General features: G+C 39.3%; 1 protein-coding gene across 1 annotated transcript in view; it reads left to right on the top strand.

Annotated features, from left to right (window-relative positions):
• Window positions 1–1495: 1495 nt before the first annotated feature.
• The window catches only part of LOC140191122 (A-kinase anchor protein 8-like), a 30954-nt gene continuing 8696 nt past the window's right edge, over window positions 1496–23753 (top strand). Inside the window, exons 1-11 of the mRNA XM_072248227.1 lie at window positions 1496–1581; window positions 5555–5593; window positions 7480–7651; window positions 13815–14259; window positions 15046–15166; window positions 15803–15864; window positions 16869–16953; window positions 17035–17128; window positions 19573–19714; window positions 20294–20396; window positions 20836–20966. Coding sequence (XP_072104328.1) covers window positions 1563–1581; window positions 5555–5593; window positions 7480–7651; window positions 13815–14259; window positions 15046–15166; window positions 15803–15864; window positions 16869–16953; window positions 17035–17128; window positions 19573–19714; window positions 20294–20396; window positions 20836–20966 — 1413 coding nt within the window. The 5' untranslated portion in view covers window positions 1496–1562. The remainder of the gene's footprint in view (window positions 1582–5554; window positions 5594–7479; window positions 7652–13814; window positions 14260–15045; window positions 15167–15802; window positions 15865–16868; window positions 16954–17034; window positions 17129–19572; window positions 19715–20293; window positions 20397–20835; window positions 20967–23753) is intronic.

The raw sequence follows: 23753 nt of genomic DNA, 5'->3' as shown, positions 1-23753 counted from the left end.
CCAAATATGCAGCTCATCAAAGTTATGGTTGGTTGCTAGATGGTTAGCACTGTAGTATTTGACCCTTTGAATGGAATTTAGGTTTGTCAAGTTCAACTCTAAGCAGAAAATTACCTGATTGCTACGCTGGGATCATGACCACTCTAGGGGATATAATTGCATTAACAGATAACCACAACCATGATCACAAATCCAACCTAAACTATAATTCTGCAAAAACTAAATTCAGCAGAGACCCACCTGAACCCTAACCCACTAAAATGTCCGGAGCTTGAGCTTGTAGCTAACACTGTTTCACCAGAGCGATAAGCATGGGAATCCAAGAACAAGGCACGGTTTGTTAAGGTTATATCATTGCCTAAACAAGGAACTTTGCTGCAACTTGCCATGTGGAAGAATATGCAAATTCTTCAGTCTGAAACAATGAGAATAGCTGCAGGTGCTGGAAATCCAAAGCAGCACACACAAAATGGTGGAGCTACTCGACAGGTCAGGCAGCATCTATGGAAATGAATAAACAGTTGACGTCTTGCTCGGGTTGAGACGCTTCGTCAGGGCTGAAAGGAAGGGGGAAGATGATAGAAGATGTCCTGCTATAGTCCTGTTCAGAATCAAACCTTTATCACAAGATGTGAGGTAGCATCTTTTCTATTCTTATGAAAACCATAGCTCGGTGCAGATGAAGGGCCATTTCATAACATATGCTTGCATGACCTGAAAATCAAAGTTTTTCACTTAAGTAATGTATCAAATTCAGTAATCAAGAGAAATAGCAGATGCTGGAAATCTAGGGGAAATGTCTTTAAAGAGGTTTAAACCTTTCCTGCTAGCATGCCTAAATATAAGGACAACTAGTCCAAATAAAAGTATTCACTTTTGATTTTAAATTTAACATGGAAAGACAAAATTAGATAAACAGTATGCCCGTCAAACACAGGAGATTCTGCAGATGCCTGGAGGAACTCGGCAAGTCAGACAGCAGCTATGGAGAGAAATAAACATTCGACGTTTCCCGTCAGGACACTGTATGTTAATCTGTACATCCATTAGTCATTTGTTTAAAAATAACTTTTATTCATAATAAAAAAAGGGAATACGCTGTGCAAAACATGTTATATTCATGCTCAATATATTGGGCAGTGTTCACCTTTAAAACCATAGCATCATTGCCTCTCAGGTGTCCGCTAGTCTTTGTTATTTCAAACAATTTTTATTCATCATTAAAGATATACAGAAATAAATATATTCAATGCAAAGAAACCCTTGCATTTGTGCACGGTACGTTCAGTAGTGCAAACTTCACAGAGGGAGCAGTCACGGTATGGCCCCCAATAGATCAGTCGGCTGCTTATCGCTCCTAGTCAGTTTACGCAGAGCCACCCATAATGAATCGCAGGCACAATGATTGACATTTCATCCTGCCGCTGATCAGAGGCGGCGTTGCGTCCTGAGACCCGCCCACATGCCTCAGCCCTGACCAATGGGCAGCCGCTACTGGTACATCCGGGTGAGTGGCAGCCCGCTGGACCCCCGGTGGGCGCTTTTCTCCGAACCTAAACAAAATGGATGGTCGTTATTCAGGTCAGTGAATCGAGTCTTGACAGGCGCCTCATAAGCTTTGATATGCCGTGTAGTTGATATGAAGACCAGGTAAAATAAACCTCGCAAGCGGTAATTGTTTTTTCTCTGTTGTTGGAGGTTAGGCAAGAAATAATACGCGTCACATAGGACCAACCCTACGCTGCCACTGATTGGCTGCGGCTAATGTCAGTGGAGGATCTCCTGCCATGTGATTGGCTAGTCCACATGTCAGTTTTCCGTTGGAGTGCACGGTACTTTTGGCTGTGGTTCAGGGGTATTTGTTGTTTTTTCCCTCATCCGAAGCCATCTGTGGCTGAGCGCGGCCCTGGCACATGGCGGCGAACTACCGGCAGCTCAACTGCGGTGGGTGTCGTGTTTTCCCCGGCAGTCCCCCCCCCTCCCCATGCACAGTCCACCTCACAAAATGGCGCCACTTCAGTTGGACGACGTGTTGTGGTTCGCCCCCTTTCCCAGAGGAAACGCGGGATCCGCACGTCCGGCGGCCGCAACATTTCGGATCTGACCAAGGATTTTCGAACTCCGCCATGGACGGTCCCAAGCCCGTCTGCGAAAGGAGGAGGGTTGGGTATGGGGCTAGCAACCCCATCCCATAAAAATTCAGAGCTACAGAAACGCCAACTGAAGCTCCAAAGACCTAATACTTAGGAGAGGAGAGATCTTTGAAGATGGGTTACACCGGGGGACAACCTGGAAGACTGGTCCAGTACAGAGGACTCTGCTGTCTGTTGGTTGGCAATGCCCCAGTAGTGGTGATGGGCTTAACCAACCAGACAAAGATTTTCTATCTAAATCGTTGGCCCTGTTCCATTCGCCAAAGATGCTACCCGACCTGCCGAGTGTTTCTGGTAGCTTCTGTTTTTTACTGCAGATCGGTAGTTCGGTGATGAGAAGGAACTTATTGCAGAATTTTTGGATTACTGACCCTTTGGCTCCCAGGCTACATCCCCAGAACCTCCCTGTCCCTTTACAGCCATTATTTACAAACTATAAGGAATTTTGATTTGTGATGCACAGTCAAAGAACTGCAAATTCAAAGCAGTGATAAATAATCACAAAGAAATATTCAAATCTATTTAAAGCTCCAAATGGAATTGTTTCTTTAGTTCCAGTAAAACCAATTTCATCAGTAATTTAGAGTGCGCCTTTGTAGTACAACTATTCACTACTTCCACTGTTTTTCTACCTTTCAATGAGATGGGTGGGCTTGAAGCAGTGATCACAGCTTCTCAACATCAGGCTGAATGTCACTCAGGAGTCTCAGATCCCCAAGTTCAGTAGTTTGTAGTCTGTTTTGCTTTGAAAGAAGTTGGGTGATTGCACTGAAGCTACACTCTACTAAATTACATCTTGACCTTTTCCAACAGTGTGGGATGGCATTCAGAGATGTCTCTCTGCAACCAAAAGTCTTGATATGAGTTTTTGAACCTCGGCTTCACCTCAGTAATTTTGTAGTGAGATCAGTTCTCCCTCCTGTTAATTCCTCTTTACAAGTGTTCAGGAATGGATTTATTACCCAATCTGGAATTTGGACTCGAGGGAAGGTCCTGAAATCTCTCTGACATGTTTTTATACAGCTCATCCAAGTGAGCACAGTATACTTGAAGATCAGCATCTGGCATTCTTTCTTTATCTTCCAGTTCGGCCAGGCTTAGAAAGTGGAAAAGGTCGTAATGGCAATGATTCACGAATAGGATTAACTTGGTCAGAAATGTGGAGATGACTGATTCACGTTTCATTGCAATTGAAGATTGGTTTCATGAAACTTTGTGAATAATTCTGATAAATAAGCAGTGCCATGTCTAATATTCTTATGCAAACACGAGGAAAGTTGATTACTGAATGAAACATTTGAATCTTTAAAGAATATTATCACAGTTTCAAAAAGTGCATAGAAGTGTCTCAGGCAGTTTTCTTTTGAGAGCCATCTGACTTGTGTGCAACAGCAAGCATTTAAACTGTTCATCATTCTCAATACAAAGCTCATGAAACGGCCGAGAATTGAGAGCAAGAGAGTATGTACTGCTGTGATAACAGTATTTAATGATTTGTGCTGTGTATCACTTAGGCTTTTTTGGACAAGATATTGCCTGTGAATTAACAGTGAATGGTAAATATGTTAGGTACAGCTTTTTTCAAGAGGGTAATAACCCCACAATAGTGTCCTGTCATTGATGGTGCCCAATCTGATGCACAAGTAAGAATCTTGGTGGGCAGAATGTCCTTCTCTTTGAAAAATTGACATAGTGTTGGAACAGCAAGATCTCATCATAGCAAGAGACTGTGGTTCCCTGGGTGGTATTGATCCTTCCGTATGCATCTGAAACATGGACTACATACAACAGATATCTCAAAGTGTGTAGCTAGAGAGACCTCTGATTCTACTTTCATGGTATGAGAACAAGGCCAGCATACACACTTTCAAGACTTCTATTACATGAGCTGGACAGAATAGATTCAACAACGTTCTTCCCAGAAAAAAGTTTAACATCCCCAGTGATCGAGAAAATGAAAGTTGAAAATGGATTAGCAACCAGGATTACATCTCAAGTTCTTTCTGCGCCATATTGAAACCAAGGAAAACCTCGGAAGGGATGTGCTATTTCCCATCCTACCTATCCATCCACTGCATTATTGTTTCCCTCCATTGGCCTCAGCAGAGCTCACAGATTGAGAGTGAAAGCATGTCACCCTCAACTGTGAGGGGCTGAAGAAGAAGCAGATGACTTTTTGTAGTGCATTAAAATATTAGTTTATATCTGTCTTTAGCTATGCCCATATGTAAAAGTTGTTTCAAATGTTGGTTCCTTTAAACATAGGTTACCAAATGTGTGTTTCTGTTAGATATTTAGAATTATTATATAATACACATTAAATATTATGGAGAATATACTGTATCATGCAGAAGTAAAGTAAGTATGCAAACACATTGAAGTAGAAACATAACAAAGCAAACATAATAACAAAATAAGTTCATAATGTCCAGGAATGTGATTTAAAAAGAGACATGAGTAACCTGTATCAAAGAAGGTAAATTTATATCTTCAGTGTTCTGTGTATATTGTGGGTGTCAACAGCTTAAAAACTCCATTTTTGGTGTGGCTTTTTGGCAGTTAACTTAGAATCAGAAGAATAAACCAATATGTCAAAGGAAGCAAGGTTCATTTATATTTATATTGCACTGTTTGTTATCTTTAAGACCTAATCATTTTACAGAAAATTATATTTTGATATGGTCAATCTTTTGATGCAGGAAATGCAATGACCAGTATTGGAAAAGGTAAAGAACATCTGGAAGAAATAGGCCTTTGCTGGCTGAGCGATAAATATTGGCAATACTTGAGAACAACCACTGAGGTTGTTCTTAGATAGTGTCATGGCACTATTTAAGTCCACCTGTGATATTACCACCAGCAGTTTAATTTCCACTCGGTGATGCCGAGTAATAAAGTGTCAGCCTACATACATGCACAAATACCTGCAGGTGCTGGGTGTAGTTCTGGTAACTTGAGCACAAAGATCCAGGCTGCATTTGACTGAAATTCTAAGCAATTGCTGGATTTGCCACTTTCAAGTGAGATTTTAGTTGAAGTCCTGTGTGTTCTCTTGTCTTGCCATAAAAACGAATAAAAATGAATCAAGGATGCTATATTAACTCCTGACCAGTATTAATCACTCAGGCAAAATAACTAAGGTGTTGAGTTCCCTAAATTGCAAATATACGTTGTGTACTTCGGAGTTACTTTATTCGCTGTAAAATGTTTTGGGACGTTGTGGAGGTTGCCCTATGACTGCTACATCTGCCATCTATTACTACAGATCAAAATTTAGCGACCAACATTAGTAGATTATTGTTACATTCTGTGCTTCATAATTTTGCTTCGTAAATGTTGTACTTTTAAAAAGAAAATCTGAAGTAAACCAGAACATTTTAAACAAGTCTTTCATTTTACAGGTTCATACGGAAATTGGGATGCTGAATCATCTGGTGCAGGTACTATCAGTGACGGGGAAAGACTGATGTGCACACTACTCAAGTCCCTGTTTCTTAATTGTTTATCCTGCTGCTTACGTATACATGATGACTATATGAAAGACTCTACAAATTCTGTACTGGGAAGCCTCCCACTAATTGATAAGCAATGCAGTCTTGTTCTTTTTTAAAATGTGAAATCAACCAGTTCGTTTTCTGTTACATTGGTGTAGTGCACAAAGGATAGTAGATTCTCTATTTTTTGGTATATGAGAGGCTATCACATGTAGAAGTAGGAATCTCATCCTTAGGGCTCACTATGAGTAGCTGTACTTCAAAATTACTTCATTGGCTGGTATTGAGAATTTGTAGTTCATTTGGTGGACTTAATATTTGTGACATTTCTTTTTGGAAACAAAGTCAAAAGTTGAAATACTGTTGGAATATTTTACTAAATCAAAATAAGTGTACATTTTTATAGATTATCTGATGGTAAAATATTTACTGTTGACTTTCATATAGAAAATGGCAGAAAACTAGATCTACCTGCAACACCTACAGTATATAGGTGTGATCATTTGTACACTTTCCATACCATAAGACCATAAGATATAGGAGCAGAATTAGGCCATTTGGCCCATCGAGTCTGCTTTGCCATTTCATCGTGGTTGATCCATTTTTCCTCTTAGCCACAATCTCCTGCCTCCACCGCCCCCCCCACCACACCACCTCTGTATTTCTTCATGCTCTGACTAATCAAGAATCTGTCCTCCTGCCTTAAATATACATAAAGACTTGGCCTCCACAGCAGCCTGTGGCAGTGAATTTGACAGATTCACCACCCTCTGGCTAAATAAATTCCTCCTGGTATCTGTTCCAAAAGATCACCCTTCTATTCTGAGTCTGTGTCCTCTGGTCTTGACTCTCCCACCACAGGAAGCATTCTCTCCACATCCACTCTATCAAGGTGTTTCACCATTCGATAGGTTTCAATGAGGTTACCCCTCATTCTTTGAATTCTAGTGAATGCAGTTCCAGAGCCATCAGATATATGACAAGCCATTTAATCTTGGAATCATTTTTGTGAACCTCCTCTGTTTCTAAGATGGGGGCCCGAAACTGCTCACAATACTGCAAGTGAGGCCTCACCAGTGCTTTACAAAGTATCAACATTACATCCTTGCTTTTATATTCTAGTCCTCTTGAAATGAATGCTAACATTGCCTTTGCCTTCCTCACCACACTCGACCTGCAAATTAACCTTTAGGGAATCCTACACAAGGATTCCTAAGTCCCTTTGCATCTCAGGTTTTTGTATTTTCTTTCCATGTAGAAAACAGTCAACCCTTTCACTTCCGCCAAAGTGCATGAACATACGCTTTCCAGAACTGTATTCCATCTGCCACTTTTTTGCCCATTCTCTTACTCTGTCCTTCTGTAACCTCTCTACTATCCCAAAACTACTTGCCCCTCCACCTATCTTCATATCATCCGCAAACTTTGCAACAAAGCCATTGATTCCATCATCCTAATCATTGACATGCACCATCCTGCATGTCAGGACTTTCTAATGGCCGAACATTTTAATTCCCGATGATTATCTCATAGCTCCCAACTTTGAATTATCTGGCTGATAATTTCTTGAACTGATATATCAGTACATACATTGGCACTGGAATGTACAACAACACTTATGGGCTGCCCCCGTCACAACCTTAGTTGTGTTGGTTGTTAATGCAAATGGCACATGTCACTGTGTGCTTTGATGTACATGTGATAAATTAATCTGAATCTGAACACAAGTAAAGTGTTGTTAACACTACGTTGCAAACTTTGAAGGGCTTGCAAGCTTGTTTAATCCTAGAACTTTGACATATTATTGCAGTACATTCTTATTTCCTCTTCAGGCTATGATGACTATAACTATGACTATGGACAAAGCTCTGGATCAAACTATGGCTATGGTGGCAAATCATGGGACTCTCAGAGAGGGAATGCCAGTCAAAATTCTGAATCCATTGTTGCTAAAATTAACCAACGGTTAGATTTGCTTTCTCATGACAGTGACGAGCAGGAAAGGTATCTATAAAAGTTTCAAAAACTTTGTATTGGTTAGAAGATTTATTTAGTTGGTGATTGTTGCTCTATATTAGTTTAGCTATTTTGAGTTTCATAGATTAGACCTCTGATTACATTCAGTGGATCATTATCCTTCATTTTTTGTTTCAAATGTGGATGCATTGTTAACACTTAATGTTCTTTTGATTTATTATTTGCTTACATATTTTTCTATGCTATATGGAGATTCTGGTGATGGACATTAAGGATAAATAAGTTATCTTTGAGTGCAGGTACTTAAATATTTGTGGGATTAGTTTCTGGTCACATTTACTGTTGCTTCATTGAATCATGAGGCCATCACTACTTGCAGCCAATATGCTCCAAGCCGTCATTTCTAGAAGTTAAGTTGAATGTCTTTCCCCAAGCTGCTTTAGGCTTATTGCATCTCTTCTGGGGGTAGTTTTATGGATAGGTCAACATCCGTGGTTTTCAATTGGTTGTAGAGAAATATTTTCTGTATCAGTCAGTTTTATCATCATTGTTCAATTGGATTAAACAAACCTTGTGCTGAATTGATGCATGATTAATATGCTTATCAAAGCAAGATGCAGCTGTTCTAGTTTTGGAGTAATAGGACTCTCATAACAAGGGGATTGTTGTGACTATCAGGTGAAGGATTCCCAGAAGATCCTAAGTAGCTTCATTGACACATGCTGTGTGCTGTTGATTTAAGCAATAATGGACAAAGGACTATCCTTGATTTTTTCTCAGTAGCAGAGAACTGTAGCAGCCTGTGCTTCACTACGGACTCCTTGGTTTTTGGCAAATGTTTAATATATCACTGGACTTAAGGTAGTAATATTGATGAAAATGTTTACTTCAACACAATGGACATTTAATTAAAGAACAGGGTGAAAATAGCATACAGTTGGATGTGCAAATTGCCATAAATTAAATGATGGAGATTACCAGTGTCTCAGGCCTTTGTAAGTGACAGGGAATTTATTGAGATACAGTGTGGAATAAGCCCCTCCAGTCCTTTGAGCTGTGCCGGGGCGGATTTAATCCAAGCCTATTCATGGGACAGTTTACAGTGACCAATTAAGCTACTAGCTGGTACGTCTTTGGGCTGTAGGAGGAAATGGGAGCACCTGGAGGAAACCCATATGGTCACAGGGAGAACATAGAAACTCCTTACAGGCAGCGCAGGAATTGGACCACGGTTGCCTGTACTCTAAAGTGTTGTGCTAACTACTACGGTACCCAAGAAAGTGAAGATAGTTACATCATGCAATTTGACTTTCATAGAATTTCCTTCCAATGAACTCTTGTGCTACAACTATCTCATATCTGTGACTGCTATTTTGCAACATTAGGATAGAATGCATATTCGAATCCGATAGAACTTCTAGTCGTAGATAGATGCTGAGCCATTAGCTTCTCTGAGTGGTTGGATTGCAGATCATCAGAGTTTTACCCTAACTTGGATTCGAATCACTTTAGTGAGCCCCTTGGCCCAACTAGTCTGTGCCGAGCAGGTCTTCTGCCTAACCCCATCTACCTGCACTCCATAACCTATGTAACTATCCAAAATTCCTAAATGCTATAATTGACCCATCTATCACTTCTGCTGGAAGCTTGTTCAACACTTACACTGAAGGTCCTCGTAGCTCTGCTTCTGATCCACAAGCCTGCTCTGCCATTTAGTAAAATATGGTTGATCTGATTGTAACATTGATTCTGCATCCCCATTTACCCATGGTAGAACCTGTCTACTTTAAAAATATTCAAACACTGTGCTTTGAAGAAGAGAGTTTAAAAAACTGGAAATATTCTGCTAGAGATTTTTGAGAAATAGTCCATTCACCTAGCCATAGTGTCCATCTCTATAAATTTCATTTACCAGCATTTGATTATAACCTTCTGTGCTTTGGCGATTCAAGATTGTTTTTAAATGTTATTAGAATAATTGTTTCTAATTAGTGTGTTACAAATTACAAGTGCACTAGGAGTGGAAAAACTTTTCCTTGGATCACCTCTAACCTTCTTCACCTTAAACCAGCGATCCCCAACCACCGGGCCGCAAAGCATTTTCTACCGGGTCACGAGGAAACGATATGATTTGGCGATATGAGTCAGCTGCACCTTTCCTCATTCCCTGCTGGGCCGCGAGGAAACCTTTCCTCATTCCCTGTCACGGCCACTGTTGAGCTTGAACGCGTGCCACCCATGTCAGGGCGGAAAGGAGATCAACTCCTCAGGCTCGCAAATGACGGTGGGCTGAAAAGTATGTCTGACATAACATCTCTGCCGGCATTCCGGATCAAAGTCAAGGCTAAATATCCTGAGATAGCCACGAAAGCACTGAAAACGTTGCTTCCATTTCCAACATTTTTCTGCAAAACGGAGTTTTCTGCAATGAATGCAACGAAAACTAAATTGCGGACTAGACTAGACATAAGGAACCCCTTTCAAGTATCGCTGTCTCCCATCACCCCTCGATGGGACCATCTTGTTGCAGGAAAACAAGCCCAGGGCTCCCACTGATTCAGCGATATTGGTGTGTTGCAATGATTTTATATGGTCATACGGGGAAAATATGTGCTGTGTGTTTAATGCCCAAACATTACTTAAAATGTTATGATGCTATTGACTTGTAAGTGACTTATATAACCACATAACAATTACAGCACGGAAACAGGCCATCTCGGCCCTTCTAGTCTGTGCCATACGCTACTCTCACCTAGTCCCACCGACCTGCACTCAGCCCGGAACCCTCCATTCCTTTCCTGTCCATATACCTATCCAATTTTTCTTTAAATGATAATATTGAAACTGTTTCTGCCACTTCTACTGGAAGTTCATTCAACACTTCAAGCTTCCCTGTCCTCCCCTGATAATTGACTTATCACTATATTCATGCGGGGAAAATATGCGCTGTGTGTTTAATATTAAATTCGTTAGATAAACCTTTTTAGAAACGAAATTGAGTGTATTAGCCACTTCTCACCTATATTCCGGTCCCTGATTAGCACCTCCCCCCCCCCCCCCGAGCAGAATCGCCAAAATCGATTTGCAGGGGGAAAAGATCGGCAGGTACACGGGTGGGTAGGTCACGCATGCGCACTGGTGCCCGCGCAAGGCTTCATGGCCATTGTAGTCTTTCTCTGGGTAAACGCAATGTATTTGACTGCTACTCTTGTCCGTTGGCAACCCTACACCCCCTCCCCCCGGGTTGGCCGGTCCGCAGTGCAAAAAAGGTTGGGGACCCCTGCCTTAAACCTATCTCCATGGCTTTAGACATTCCTGTTAAGGGGAAAAGTTTTTCACTGCTCATCCTCCTGTTCGTTATAATTTTTGAAAACCTCTAGGCAACACACACAAACCAAAAATGTCGACTGTTTACTCTTTTCTATAGATGCTGCCTGGCCTGCTGAGTTCCTCCAGCATTTTATGTGTGTTGCTTGGATTTCTACCATCTGCAGATTTTCTCTTGTTTTTGACCATAACCTCTATGCTCTTATACGCTGTGCTCCAGCTAATAAAGTCCAGGATCTCTTTGTTTTAGTTATTGATTAAACTGTACTTATTATGTACACGATTAATGCTTAAAGCTGTTAGGTAGCTATTACTTCGTCAGGCTGAATTAGACAGCATATCTAGTACTAAGTACATTCTTGTGCTTGTTGGTAAGCATTTGGATTGTTAATTAATTCCTTTCTAAAGTCATCAGTTTTATATATTTGTTGTATACTGTCTCAGGTGTAAGCTTTTCATGTGTTAAAATAGTGATGTGACAGTAATAAGTATGTGGGAACTTTTAAATTGAATGTTGCGTTTGTGTTCACACCATGACGTTCCCTGAGTAGAAGGGATTAATTTAATTAACTCCTAAATTTTAAAACATTTGATCATGATTATGAAGACACGTAGTCCTCTTTTATTGTCATTTAGTAATGCATGCATTAAGAAATGATACTATTTCCTCCGGTGTGATATCACAAAACACAGGACAAACCAAGACTGAAAAAACTGACAAAACCACATGATTATAACATATAGTTACAAACTGTGTAACAATACCATAACTTGATGAAGAAGTCCATGAGAACAGTAAAGTTCAAAGTTTCTCAAATATCCCACATCTCATGCAGATGGGAGAAGGAAGAAAAACTCTCCCTGCCTTGCCGACCACAGTCCGACTCTGAGTCATCCGAAAACTTCGAGCTCTGATCAGCTCTCCGACACTGAATACTGAGCGCCATCTCTGTCCGAACGATTCGACCTTCTTCTCGGTCGCGAAAAGCAGGCAAGGCCGGGGATTTTGAGGCCTACCCTCTGAAAGATTCACAACCACATAGTAACGACAGCAGCGAACGGGCGTTTCAGAAATTTCTCCAGATGTTCCTCTGTGCTTTCACGTCCATTCTCCATCAAATCAGAATTGTCCATGGCCCCTATTTAACAGACACGATATCATTTTTTCACCGGAGAGCTGCGCACGTGTGGCACGCTGCCATCTTCTCTTCCCGCTGATTTAGATTACTTTGCAGAACTGTGTTGTTTCTTAATTTCTTTGATGTCTGTTTTGAGTTTGGAACTTGAAGGATTTGTCTGGGAGTTGATTTTCCATTTTAGTATCAGAAGCTCTTCCAGAATAAGTTGTGATTATTTGCATATTACAGGACAAAAAAAATCTTTTTCATCAAATAAAAGTGAACCAAGATTGAATTTCTTAGTGATAAGCTGTGGGTTAATGTGTGGTATTGAGATGAAGGTTAAGGAAAAAAAATACAGGATGCTGTCTGTACTCCTATGTGCCTCCACTGAAGAATGTTCTACTACCACACTTGGCAATAAACAGAGCATAAAGTAGGGCAGCAATGGATCAGTAGCTGATTTTTCTGCTAATTCACAACTCCCAACAACCCAACTTCAATCTTGATTTCTGATGTTGATGTTGATCTGCCTCTCTACCAGAGGACTTTAGGTTCAGACCCAGGGAATAATTGTCAAACTCAGTTTACTTAAAATTACATACTGTTTATTAGCAAGCTTGCATTGCTCAGTTGATCTAAAGAGTCCCACTCATAGAGCCTGGATATCTATAACCAAGTGAGCCCCAAGCACTGTCCAGGGCTGTTTGTTAAACATTCGTTATGACATTGCCAGATTCTGATCATTGTCAGACATCCTTGATTAGTGGTTACACAAAGCCGCTGTCCCATGCAACAAATACTCCTTTGTTCCTTACGTTGGTGTCTCGAGCAACCCTACGGTTAGCAGTTTAGTAAGGCACGATTAGTTACCTTACATTATTATTCGCATACTGTGACTAGTCAAGCTGCAAACAAGTCAGTCAGGTTTTAACCCTTTTTATTCTGTATATAATTGCTCATTGACTGTGTGGAGTTTCTTGATCTCTGCGTGATTCTATAGATTTTCTGCTGCTGAACCAATTTCCTCCCATATCAAAAATACAGAGCGAAAGGCTTTAGAAAAGCTTAGTTACTAATCCGAATTCTTGCCAACAAACATGAGAATATATTCAATACCAGAAATGCTGTTTTGCATTAATGTGGATGGGCAAAATGATCGGCATTGAAGCAAGTAGTGGGCTGAAGGGCCAGTGTCTGTGTTATATGACGCTGTGAAGACACTGATTAGGTATAACAAAGTAGGTGAGTGGTCAGGTAATTGGGGTGGAATTGATTGTCATGGAAGAGAGAATAGGTTAGAGAGGATATAAGTGGGGGAATAGAATTGACAGGAGTGCCCTGAGAGACATGATTAACTTTGGGCTGAATGGACTCCCACTGTGTCATTAGAAAATATTAGTAATGTAAGGACAGCTAATGTGGAGGTATGTGCAGTCTGTTTCCATCCGCATATTGACCATTATTAGTTCTCACATGGTTCAGGGATTAAGAATAATCTGCATGCTGGGAGCTAAAACCATGTATATATTGTTAACTTTGGGGGAAGGTCAGAGTCAATAATGAGGCTCTTAAATTGGTAATAGCTTAATTATCACTTGTCTGTCCATTACCATAGTCTGTTGCTAATTTAGGAAATATTGTTTGTTTTTAAATACAAAACACCATTATTGTTAGTTGAATTTTTATTTAGCATGTTCCAACTACTGACCAGATTCCTTGCCTGCTGTGCGACTCTTTTTCAGGTTTGCACCTTTTGAGTCTTATGAATCCAGGTCTTCACTGGATGATCGTGATCTGTTCAGGTCGGGCTTTGGTTACAGTGAATATGAACATAGTCATAATGATTCCTGTGGAGGTCGATTTGGCCACTTTGACTACTCCACCAGGAGCCGCAGGGATCATTTCCGTTACAGAGGACGTGATGGCTTTGGCAAGTTTCGGGGTCAGAACTGGTCTAGAGTGTGGGTTCCAAATAACAGACCTTACCGGAATGACTCTTTCTCATCATCAAGCTCTGAGCGACTGTCTGCATACTGGAATGAGATGTCATTTGGAATGGGTGGCAGGGACTGTGCTGCCCCACCTTGGAACCTCCCTTCACTCTTCTCTGGTTATGGCACACAAGGAATGGGAAACCAGTTTGGAGGTGTCGGACAGCAAAGGAGAGACTGGAATCGAATTAGAGGCGTAAGTAAAATACTTTTTTTTATTTTGTAACGTCATAGGCTAAAGCATTCAGTTGGGTGAATTTCATAAGAAGCACAAACAAGTCACATTTCGAGTGTCTGATGCAGTCCCTTGCTGGTCCTTAACTGCTTAGAAGTAAGACATAAAGACTAGTTGAAATGGTTGAAAGTATTGAATGGATTGGAATATCCAAATAGAGCATTTATAGGTGCTGCCTGTAGTCTTGGGAGAACCTGTCCCTTACCCCAGCTTAAAAGTTCTGGATATAGAATTCAAACCATTTAGAGTATTAGCAATGAGAATTGCTGTTCGTACACAGGATAAGTAACAGGATCTAAATAGTGTGGTTGTTGTTGGTCTTTAAATTTGCTTTTCGTTTCTTGCACTTTATCTGTTTCATTGGAAAAATCGGTGTGTGCATGTAGAGTTTAGAAGGTTTAATATTCAATATTCCACCTTCTGTATAGGATTTGTACACCAGTTAATTTTCATTTAAGTGCTTGGGTGTGTTCAACCATTCTCATAAACCAGTGAATGACAGGGTTATACGTAGTATGAACACAAAACTTTTGATGTAATTAAATGTGTAAAAACATTAGAATTGAAACATGGTCTCCTCTGGGTCGTAGAAAGAGATTAGCTTCTTGTTTTGAGCTTCTACTAGAATTGGAAATGTATCAAAGTGATGTGAACTGTTTGTGCTCTGTGCACTTGAGGAACATGATCTCTTTCAGCTAACAGAATCGAGGGGAAATGTTGACCAATACTGTAATATCTTTGTGACAGAGGAGAGGTAGAGGTGGAGTAATAGGTGGAATGAAGAGGAAGCAATCAACTGGAAGCAATGATGAACCAGACTTCAAAGTGTCAAGAACAGACCAGTCAGATTATTCAGACAGTGAAGAAGGTAACTTTTTAAAAAAAAAAATATTGCGCCTTCTTCCCTTTTGACTTAATCGTCATTCTAGATGAGGAGTTTAAGTAACTTATTCATCTATGGAAGAGCTAATCAAAACATCCAAAATATGACAATAACCATCTTTTACGTAGCACTTCCTGATAGGAGTGATCAGGCAGGAGTTGGAACAGTAACTGTCTCTCCCTCTCTGGGACTAGATTCTGTCTTTTGAGACTCTTTTTATATGTATGTAGTGTATCTCAAGGTTGGAACTTGGGGATGTTCTAGGTTGTGTAGTGTATTTGCCAAATAAACATAATGGACCTGTACTTTTTACTTAAAACATTTCACAGCCTGTTAAACTACACCCGAGATATCTTCCTACCAGCTAGTCTCAGATGTCATTTTGAAACAGGTAGTTCATTATGTGCTTTTTTTCTTCTGTACTACAACACTTAAGAAAAATTAACATGACAGTGGTCCTTTTTTCCTTCCTTGTTTAAGAATCCAGGCAAATTTTCTGTTGAGAGAATTATTCATTTTCCAGTGAACTAGCTCTTACTTTACATTCTTATGATTTTTTTTTGCCATTCCAGTTTTTATTTAGGTAGCAAATATTGATTAGTATATTATTTGTGTTTTTAGAAGACAAGGAGAAAGATGATGGAGGTGATGTTGAAGATGCTACTGCTGGTGATGCGTGCGCTGTGAGTATTTGTGGAATTCTTGAGGATACAGCTGTGACCAGCGTGGTAATGGTTTCATTGTGCCAATGGTTTGGGTTTCCAGGGATACATCTGGAGAGCTCTCTTAACCAGTTTAAAATTCATTGTTCAGTAAGTCTATTTATGTATGTGCTCTATTATTAACACTACTTAATGCATTACATGTAAAAATGACTGATCTGAGTGGATACAAATTTGATATATTTATGCAATTAATTTTCTTTTAAGAACAAGGATGGAATATTTTGAACACTTTCTTTAGCAACCTGGTCACAGGTTCACTGCTTTTTCTCTGTATTATTAGAGATGATAAAGGGGTAACATTTATAGTCCTTATGAAAAAGTAGTGGCTAACAGCCACCTTCAGCCGTTGCAGACCTTTAGGTGATGGGGCACCCACAGTGCTATTAGGAAGGGAGTTTGAGGAATTAAACTCGGTGATGACGAAGGGCCAACATTTCCAAGGCATGCTAGTATACCACCTGGAGAGAAACCTGCATGTGGGGTCTTCCATGATCTTATTACTGTTAAGTTTGTTTGAGGTCAAGGATTTTCGAAGTGTTATCCTTTTACTGGTGGTGGGGTAATTAATGTTTAAAGAATTGATGTTGAGTCAATTAAATGGGCTGTTTTGTCCCGGATGGTGTCCAGCTTAATGAAGATTGTTGGTTCTGCACTTATTGGGACACGTAGAGAATGTTCCTTCAAACATCTGATTTGCAACTTAAAGGTAGTGAAATGTTCCAGTAAAATTAGTTTAGCTTTGATTCTTTGGTAGATCAGAGGAGAAACTTACTATTCTGATTAGTTATGGTAAAGTTTGGCAAGTTCTAGAGAAAATTGTGGTAGTTTTAAAGCAATCTCCAGGTGATGCTAGTTCATCTCTGCACCAAAAATTTCCATAATTACCTATTTGAATCAATATAGGTTTGTAAAAACTTGGGGTAGTTTGTAAGTGTATCATTGAAACTATTCTTTATATTTAGAGTATTGAGGATAAAGATTCAAGTGAAAACCCTGAAAAGGAGAAAAAAGAAACTGCTGAGGGTGAAGATAATGAGTCCAAGAAATGTAAGAGTGCTGGTTTTGCTGCTAATTTTGTTTGTGTGTATCTGATAGAATATCTGTGATGTTAACTCATGCTTTTGTTAGCTGGTGACCTACGAGAGGAAACTGGCGACACTAAAAAGAAGCTATATTATAAAGAGAAACCAAGGAAGAAACAGCGGGATCGCGTTACAGAAAGGTAATTTAAATTTTGCATTTTAACTGGTTCCTTTTATAAATATATTTATCTTAAACATAGGAAAAATATTCTCAAATGACTCACAAAAGGCTGATTTGCTAAATAATTGGGTGTTCAGAATCTAATTGTCTGGATTTTAAGGCTGTGGAGTTTACTCGCTTCAGTCATATGAGTAAACATTATGCAGTCTTATGATAACTTATAATTATTTTTTAGAAATCATGTCTGCTAGCCTTGTGATTAAGTGGTTGATTTTTATTGCGTATTTTGAATAGATAGTTCAACATATATATTGAAAATATATTTTCAATGTATTTTCATATATTGAAAATACTATGGGCAGAGGTCAGAGATTAGATATTCTGGAGTAAGTGATTTAAGATGCCCCAAATCCATTCCACTGTTTACAAAGCCATTGTCTACAAGTTGTCTTTAAGTAGATGGGACACTCTCCACTTGCCAAATGAGGGAGGCTCCAACGGCTGTCAAGAAGCTCTGCGTCATCCAGAACGAAGCAGACCACTTCATTGGTGCCCTGTCAACCATCATAAATTCCATTTCATTCATTACTAATGCACAGCAGCTGCTGTGTGTGGCATCTACAAAATTCACTGATCTTACTCCCAAATCCGTAGCCACTACCACCAAATAAGGATGAGCTTTGGCTGTATGGGAACACTATTGTTTTTGAATTTCCCTCAAATTTGGAATCCTTCCTGATTTGATATATATTGCCAGCAATGTTCCCTCTAATTTGTAATAACCAATGTGCGCAAAAATCTGGTGCTGTGCTATTGTTTGCCCATTGACAATGTGTGCACTATATTTTATATATAGAGGTATTCATTTTAACAGCTAGAAAAACACAGAACTTTGATCTCCTTTGGGTTTGATCATTTTCGCTCTCCATCTGTCCTCTAACAAAACTTACGTAGCAAGGTGGTAGCAGGTAATAAAGGAGTTTCTCACTGGAGCTTTAATTTTTGGATTTTCTGTCCGTCCATGTGATTTGCTTGCTAAATGACACTTTAAAAAGACAAGTTTACAATTATCACTGTATTTCTTCCCACTTGAAAATTCTCAAGTAACTTTTACACTGCAAAAATACACACAGGTAATACTAGTTTCTGTACTGTACATGAGTATTTCTCATAACTGCACATTCCTGACCTCATGAGCTTTCGGTATCGCAGTTTCTATTGTTTCATTAACCAGAAGTTCTCTTGCACTTCACGTCCTTTGCTTCTTTGGATTTCGACATAGTGAATCAATAATTTTTTCCAAAAAAAACAGTATAAATAAACCAGTTCTAAAATCTGCTGACAAATCATTGCAAACTTCATCTCAACACCGTGCGCATCAGAAACCGAAAAAGGAAATGTGATTGTGTATGATGAAATATGTGATCATGAAATATGCTTAACATGCCAACATAGTAGAGGGTGACAACCGTTTGTGCACTAGTAGCAAAGGATGTGTGTGCACGCACACCTGCACATCTTAGAGAGAATATTGATTGCCAGTCCTTCATCAGTGCAATGCCTACGTTGTTGAATGCCCTGTCTAACAGCGCTACAGAAGCTGAAGAAGGCAGCACACTACCATCTTCTCAAGGATAATTAGGGAGTGGCAGTAAATGTTAGCCAGAGCCCGAAGAAAGAATAGATAAATGATCAGCCATGCCAAGTGCTTTTGCTTTGTTTGTAGGGGGTGGTTGAACAGAGAATTGTACAGTCTACTAAGAACAGATTAGAATTACAATTAGGATGTTTGCAAACATTTAATTTACTGGCCCCTTTAGAATGAACCTCTAAGCAGATTTAAAAGGAAACCTCAAGTTGAATTCACTTTTAAAGCAGTGATCATTAGGATTAGCGTATTGGATACAATAGCCACAGTTTGAGTACTGCATAAAATTCAGATCAAGGAAATAAATGATTACACAGGAGAGAGTACAGAAAGAATTTATGAAAATCTGGCCAGGACTGGAAAAGTAAGTCCTTGAAAAAAAGAGAAAAAATGAAATAAGCTATGTTTATTTTTGTGGAACAAAGAAGGCTAAAGTAGGGCAGGAGAAGAGGGTGATGGTTGATTTATAGCCATAAATAGATGGATTAGAGGGAATTTAAAGGAAATGTTTCCACCCAGAAGATGGTTGGAATTCACTACCTGAAAGGGTAGTAGAGGCTGCAAACCCCTATTGTAAACAGGTAATGGATAGTCATATGGATCCAGTGCAGGGAGCAGGGATTAGGCTGGGTAGTTTGTTCTTCTGTCTTGTGTTAATTTGATGTTTTGAGTATCTGTCTTCTGTGCTAGCTGATTCTGTGAAACCATTAGCTGCTGTGTGAAGCTACTTGGAATTAGTAAATTTCAATTCTGCAATTGAATACAGTGATGTTTTACAAAAATTTTTCACACCTAACAAAGCTTTGTCATTTCAGGATAATGTATGTCTGTTCAGTTTGCAAGTTTCGCACCTTTGATGATGAAGAAATTTTCCCCCACTTGGAAAGTAAATTCCATAAGGAGAACTTCAAATTCATTGGGACCAAGCTTCCTAAACAAACAGCTGAGTTTTTGCATGTATGTTAACTTTGTATTTTAACATAACCTTTGTCAAAAAACTTATTTACTTATACAGTGGAAATTAAATGTATACTATGAGATTCCCATGCTCAATATCTCAACTCAAGCTGGGACTGATAGCTTATTGCATAGTTTAGTTACCATAGTTGTGCAGCATACTAAATTAACAGCCCCTGCTGAAATTTTGTGCATGTTCTTTCTAATTTATTCACCTTATTGAAACTGAGACAAATTCTGTTGTTTTACCAAAGGGATTTGCTGTCCTAAAATTCTGTATGCTCAAGATATGTTAACGGATGTTCTGAATATGTCATCTAGCATGCTGACTCCTTGATTCCAGCTATTTTAGTCTTGACATCCAGTCTGAATGATAGGCATATATTCCTGCTTCAGTCCTTTGCTATCTGGAATTTTCATTTATCATTGCCGTGATATTGTGTTGTCAATCCACGATTTGCCTATCAATTAAAATGTCAAGATGGATATAGTAAATTGTAGCCAGAATGCTTAATTTCATAAATTTCTGGCAGCCGCACCAGATTTTTATTGTCATGAACAATTGGTCTTTTCTTCCAGGAGTTTATTCTGAATAAGAATAAAAGGACTCTAAAGTTCCGTGATACAATGGAAGATAAAAATGCAATTAAAAAGAGGATCCAGGAACAAAACCTGTTGTATGGTGAGTATTGCCAAGAGGGATAAAGAGTATGGGAGTTACATACTTAAGCATTGTAACTCAGATCACATAGATCATGGTGTCCATATTGACATACTAAACAATGCTAAAAGCACAACAGGTCAAGCAGCATCCCTAGAAAGAGCCTTCAGTTCAGTTCTAAAGAACTCTTGATCTGAAACATTAACTTTTGTTTCTCTTTTCACTGATCCTCGTTGACCTGCTGATTGTTCCCAACATTAACTTCAGATTTCCTGCAAAAAAAGTTACTATCTTTTTGTTTTTTCAGTGTACTAATCAGTGTGTTAATTCTAAATTATTGGAGATTACTGAGTCCCAATAATCAGAAAGTAAAGTATTGTATGTTGTGGGATAGTTTTGCTTCACATAAGCATGGATTACAGTTTAGGTCTCTTCCACCGACCAACAATTTATGTTGCAGGTATTAGTATTGACAATTTCATGAAGAAGGTGGAAGCTGTACACTGTATGGCTTGCGAAATGTTCGTTCCAATGAAGTACAATGCTATTCAGCGACATATGAAGGCACCTGATCACAACAGGAATAGAAGAGTAAGTTTTCACTCTTTATCAACACTTTATGAGCGGCTGTCTTCCACCCATCTCACACACCCCATTACAAAAAGAACAATATGCAACAATCTCTGAATGAGAGAAATTATTCTGCAGGTATAATAGTGTCTTGGATGGAGAGTGAGGTATAGGACTTAACACTAAAATGAAAATTTAGGTTTAACGTATCTGAGATTGATAACTTAGTATTGACATTCTTTTTGGGAATTTAACCTGCTTAAATTTGTATAGCTCAACATGCTCGACAGAGGTTAATGTGTGCTGGGGAGGCGTGTGTGCAGGGGGGCGGGGGGGCCATTTGATGAATGTGGCAGAAATTTATTTTCAGAAGCGTTGGTATTTCTAGCTCCAACTTGACCGTTCCTAAACTTTCATGACTGGCCTTTGGAAATTTGAAATCTGCTGCCCTGATCTTAATTTGTACCAAGTACCCACTTATATTAACATTGTACTCCCATACGTAAATTGGCATCTATGTTAGCAATGGCTTGATTTTTTAAAAATTCTTGTTTCTTAGGACAACTTTTACTCAGGTTACACATACTCCCTGAAAGCAGGAGCTTCTGTTTCTTCCCACCTTCCAAAGAGTGTGAGATTGGTAGATTAGTTGGCCGCTGTAAATTGTCCCAGGTAACTAGGTGAGTGACAGAATCTAAGGAAAGTTGATGGGAATGGGGGAGAATAAAATGGACCTATTGTTATTGGTACTCGATAGTCAGTGGATTCATAAGCAAATGGGCTTATTTCAGTACTGTGTTGATGCTATGACATTCTGTTTAGATTTTCTAGGCTGTTTCTCTATAACTCCCCCCGTTTCATGCATTCCTGCCTCTAATCACTCCATCACTTAAAGTAGTGTCATTAATGACCCAGGCTGTGGCTCTAAACTAATTCCTCGCTGAATTTCTTCACCGCATTTCTCAGTAAATCCTACCTTTTTCACCAACCTTCTTGTCACCTACAATTTTCTGTGGTGTCAAACTTGCTTATTAGCATTCTTGCGAAGTGTTATGAAATGCTTTATTATATAAAGAATGTAAACTTTTCAGGGAAATGTTTTTGAATACTTAGGACATGAGGTGAAGAGGTTTATTGACTAAAATTGTAGGCAATGGGTTCTTGAACCAAAAAGGAAAAAGCTATAATTTTTATGTTTACCCATAATGTAAATTAAAAACTACCCTGTAGCTTTGTTTTGATGCAATAAGATATTAAGGATGATGAATGGCTTTGCCAGAAATTAGGGAATGAAACGTATCAAAAATTCACAAAAACTAATGATGGCAAATCTGAGGATTGTGGAGCTGGGGAAGATTAGGGAAGGCAGTGCTGAAAAATGCGGTAAATCATTAGCACAGCAACAGACTGTTTAAACCCAAGTGATTCATGCTGACCGAGATTCCCAACTAAGCTTGTTCCACTTGCTTCTGTTTGTCTCATATCCCTCTAAATCTTTCGTATCCATGTACCTGTCGCAGTGCCTTTAAAAATGTTGTTGATGACTTAACCACTTCCTCTGTCAGTTCATTCCACATACTGATCACTTTCTGGGTGAAAAGTTGCCCCTCAGGTTCCTATTAGATCTCTGTCCTCTCACCTTAAACGCATGTCCTTTAGCTCTTAATTTGTGTTATATTTGAGTGTACACAGAATATGGAATAAGATGATCCTGTAGCACAGATGGAGATTGGCAGGTATAACATTGCAGGTAGCAATAATATGGCTGAAAGAAGATCATAGTTGGCAGTTTAACCCAAAGATACACCTTGTATCAAAAGGACAGGCAGGTAGGCAGAAGGGATGGGGTAGCTTTGCTGGTTTAAAAAAAATAAAATCAAATCCTTAGAAAGAGGTGACACAGGATCAAAAAATGTAGAATCCTTGTGGGTAGAGTTAAGAAACTGGAAGGGTAAAAAGACTCTGATGGGAGTTATGTACAAGCCCCCGAACGGTAGCCAGGATGTGGGATATAAATTTCAAGGGGAAATAGAAAAGACATGTAATAAGGGCATGTTACGACAGTCATGGGGGATTTCAATATGCAGGTAGTGTGGGAAAATCAGGTTGGTGTGGATTCCAGAAGAGGGAATTTGTAGATTGCCTATGAGATGGCCGTTTAGAGCAGCTTGTGGTTGAATCCACTAGGGGAGGAACAATTCTGGATTGAGTGTTGTGTTAATGAACCAGATTTGATTAGGGAGCTTAAGGTAAAGGAATCCTTAGGAGGCGGTGATCGTATTATGATAGAATTCATGCTGACGTTTGAGAGGGAGAAGATAAAGTCAGATGTATCAGTATTCCAGTGTAGTAAAGGGAATTACAGAGGCATCAAAGAGGAGCTGGCCAAAGTTGATTTGAAGGGGACACTAGCAGGGATGTTGGTAGAACAGCAATGACTTGAGTTTCTGAGGGCAATTTGGAAGGCGCAGGATAGATATATCCCAAAGCTGAAGAAATATTCTGAAGAGAGGATGAGGCAACTGCGAGTGACAAGGGAAATCAAAGATACCATAAAAGCAAAAGAGAGGGCACATAATATAGCAAAAATTAGTTGGAAGTTAGAGGATTGGGAAGCTATTAAAAACCAACAGGAGGCAACTGAAGAAACACCATAAGGAGTGAAAAGATGAACTATGCCAGTAAACTAATCAAAAAGTATCAAAGAGAATATCAAAAGTTTTTTTCTGATCTATATAAAGAGTAAAAGAGGCGAGAGTGGATATTAGGCCATTGGAAAATGATGCTGGAGAGGTAGTAATGGTGGAT

The sequence above is a fragment of the Mobula birostris genome, chromosome 32 (genome assembly GCF_030028105.1).
Source record: "Mobula birostris isolate sMobBir1 chromosome 32, sMobBir1.hap1, whole genome shotgun sequence".
In the NCBI taxonomy this organism is placed as follows: domain Eukaryota; kingdom Metazoa; phylum Chordata; class Chondrichthyes; order Myliobatiformes; family Myliobatidae; genus Mobula; species Mobula birostris.
Note: the sequence above shows the minus strand (reverse complement) of the source record. Positions and strands in the feature narration are given on the sequence as shown.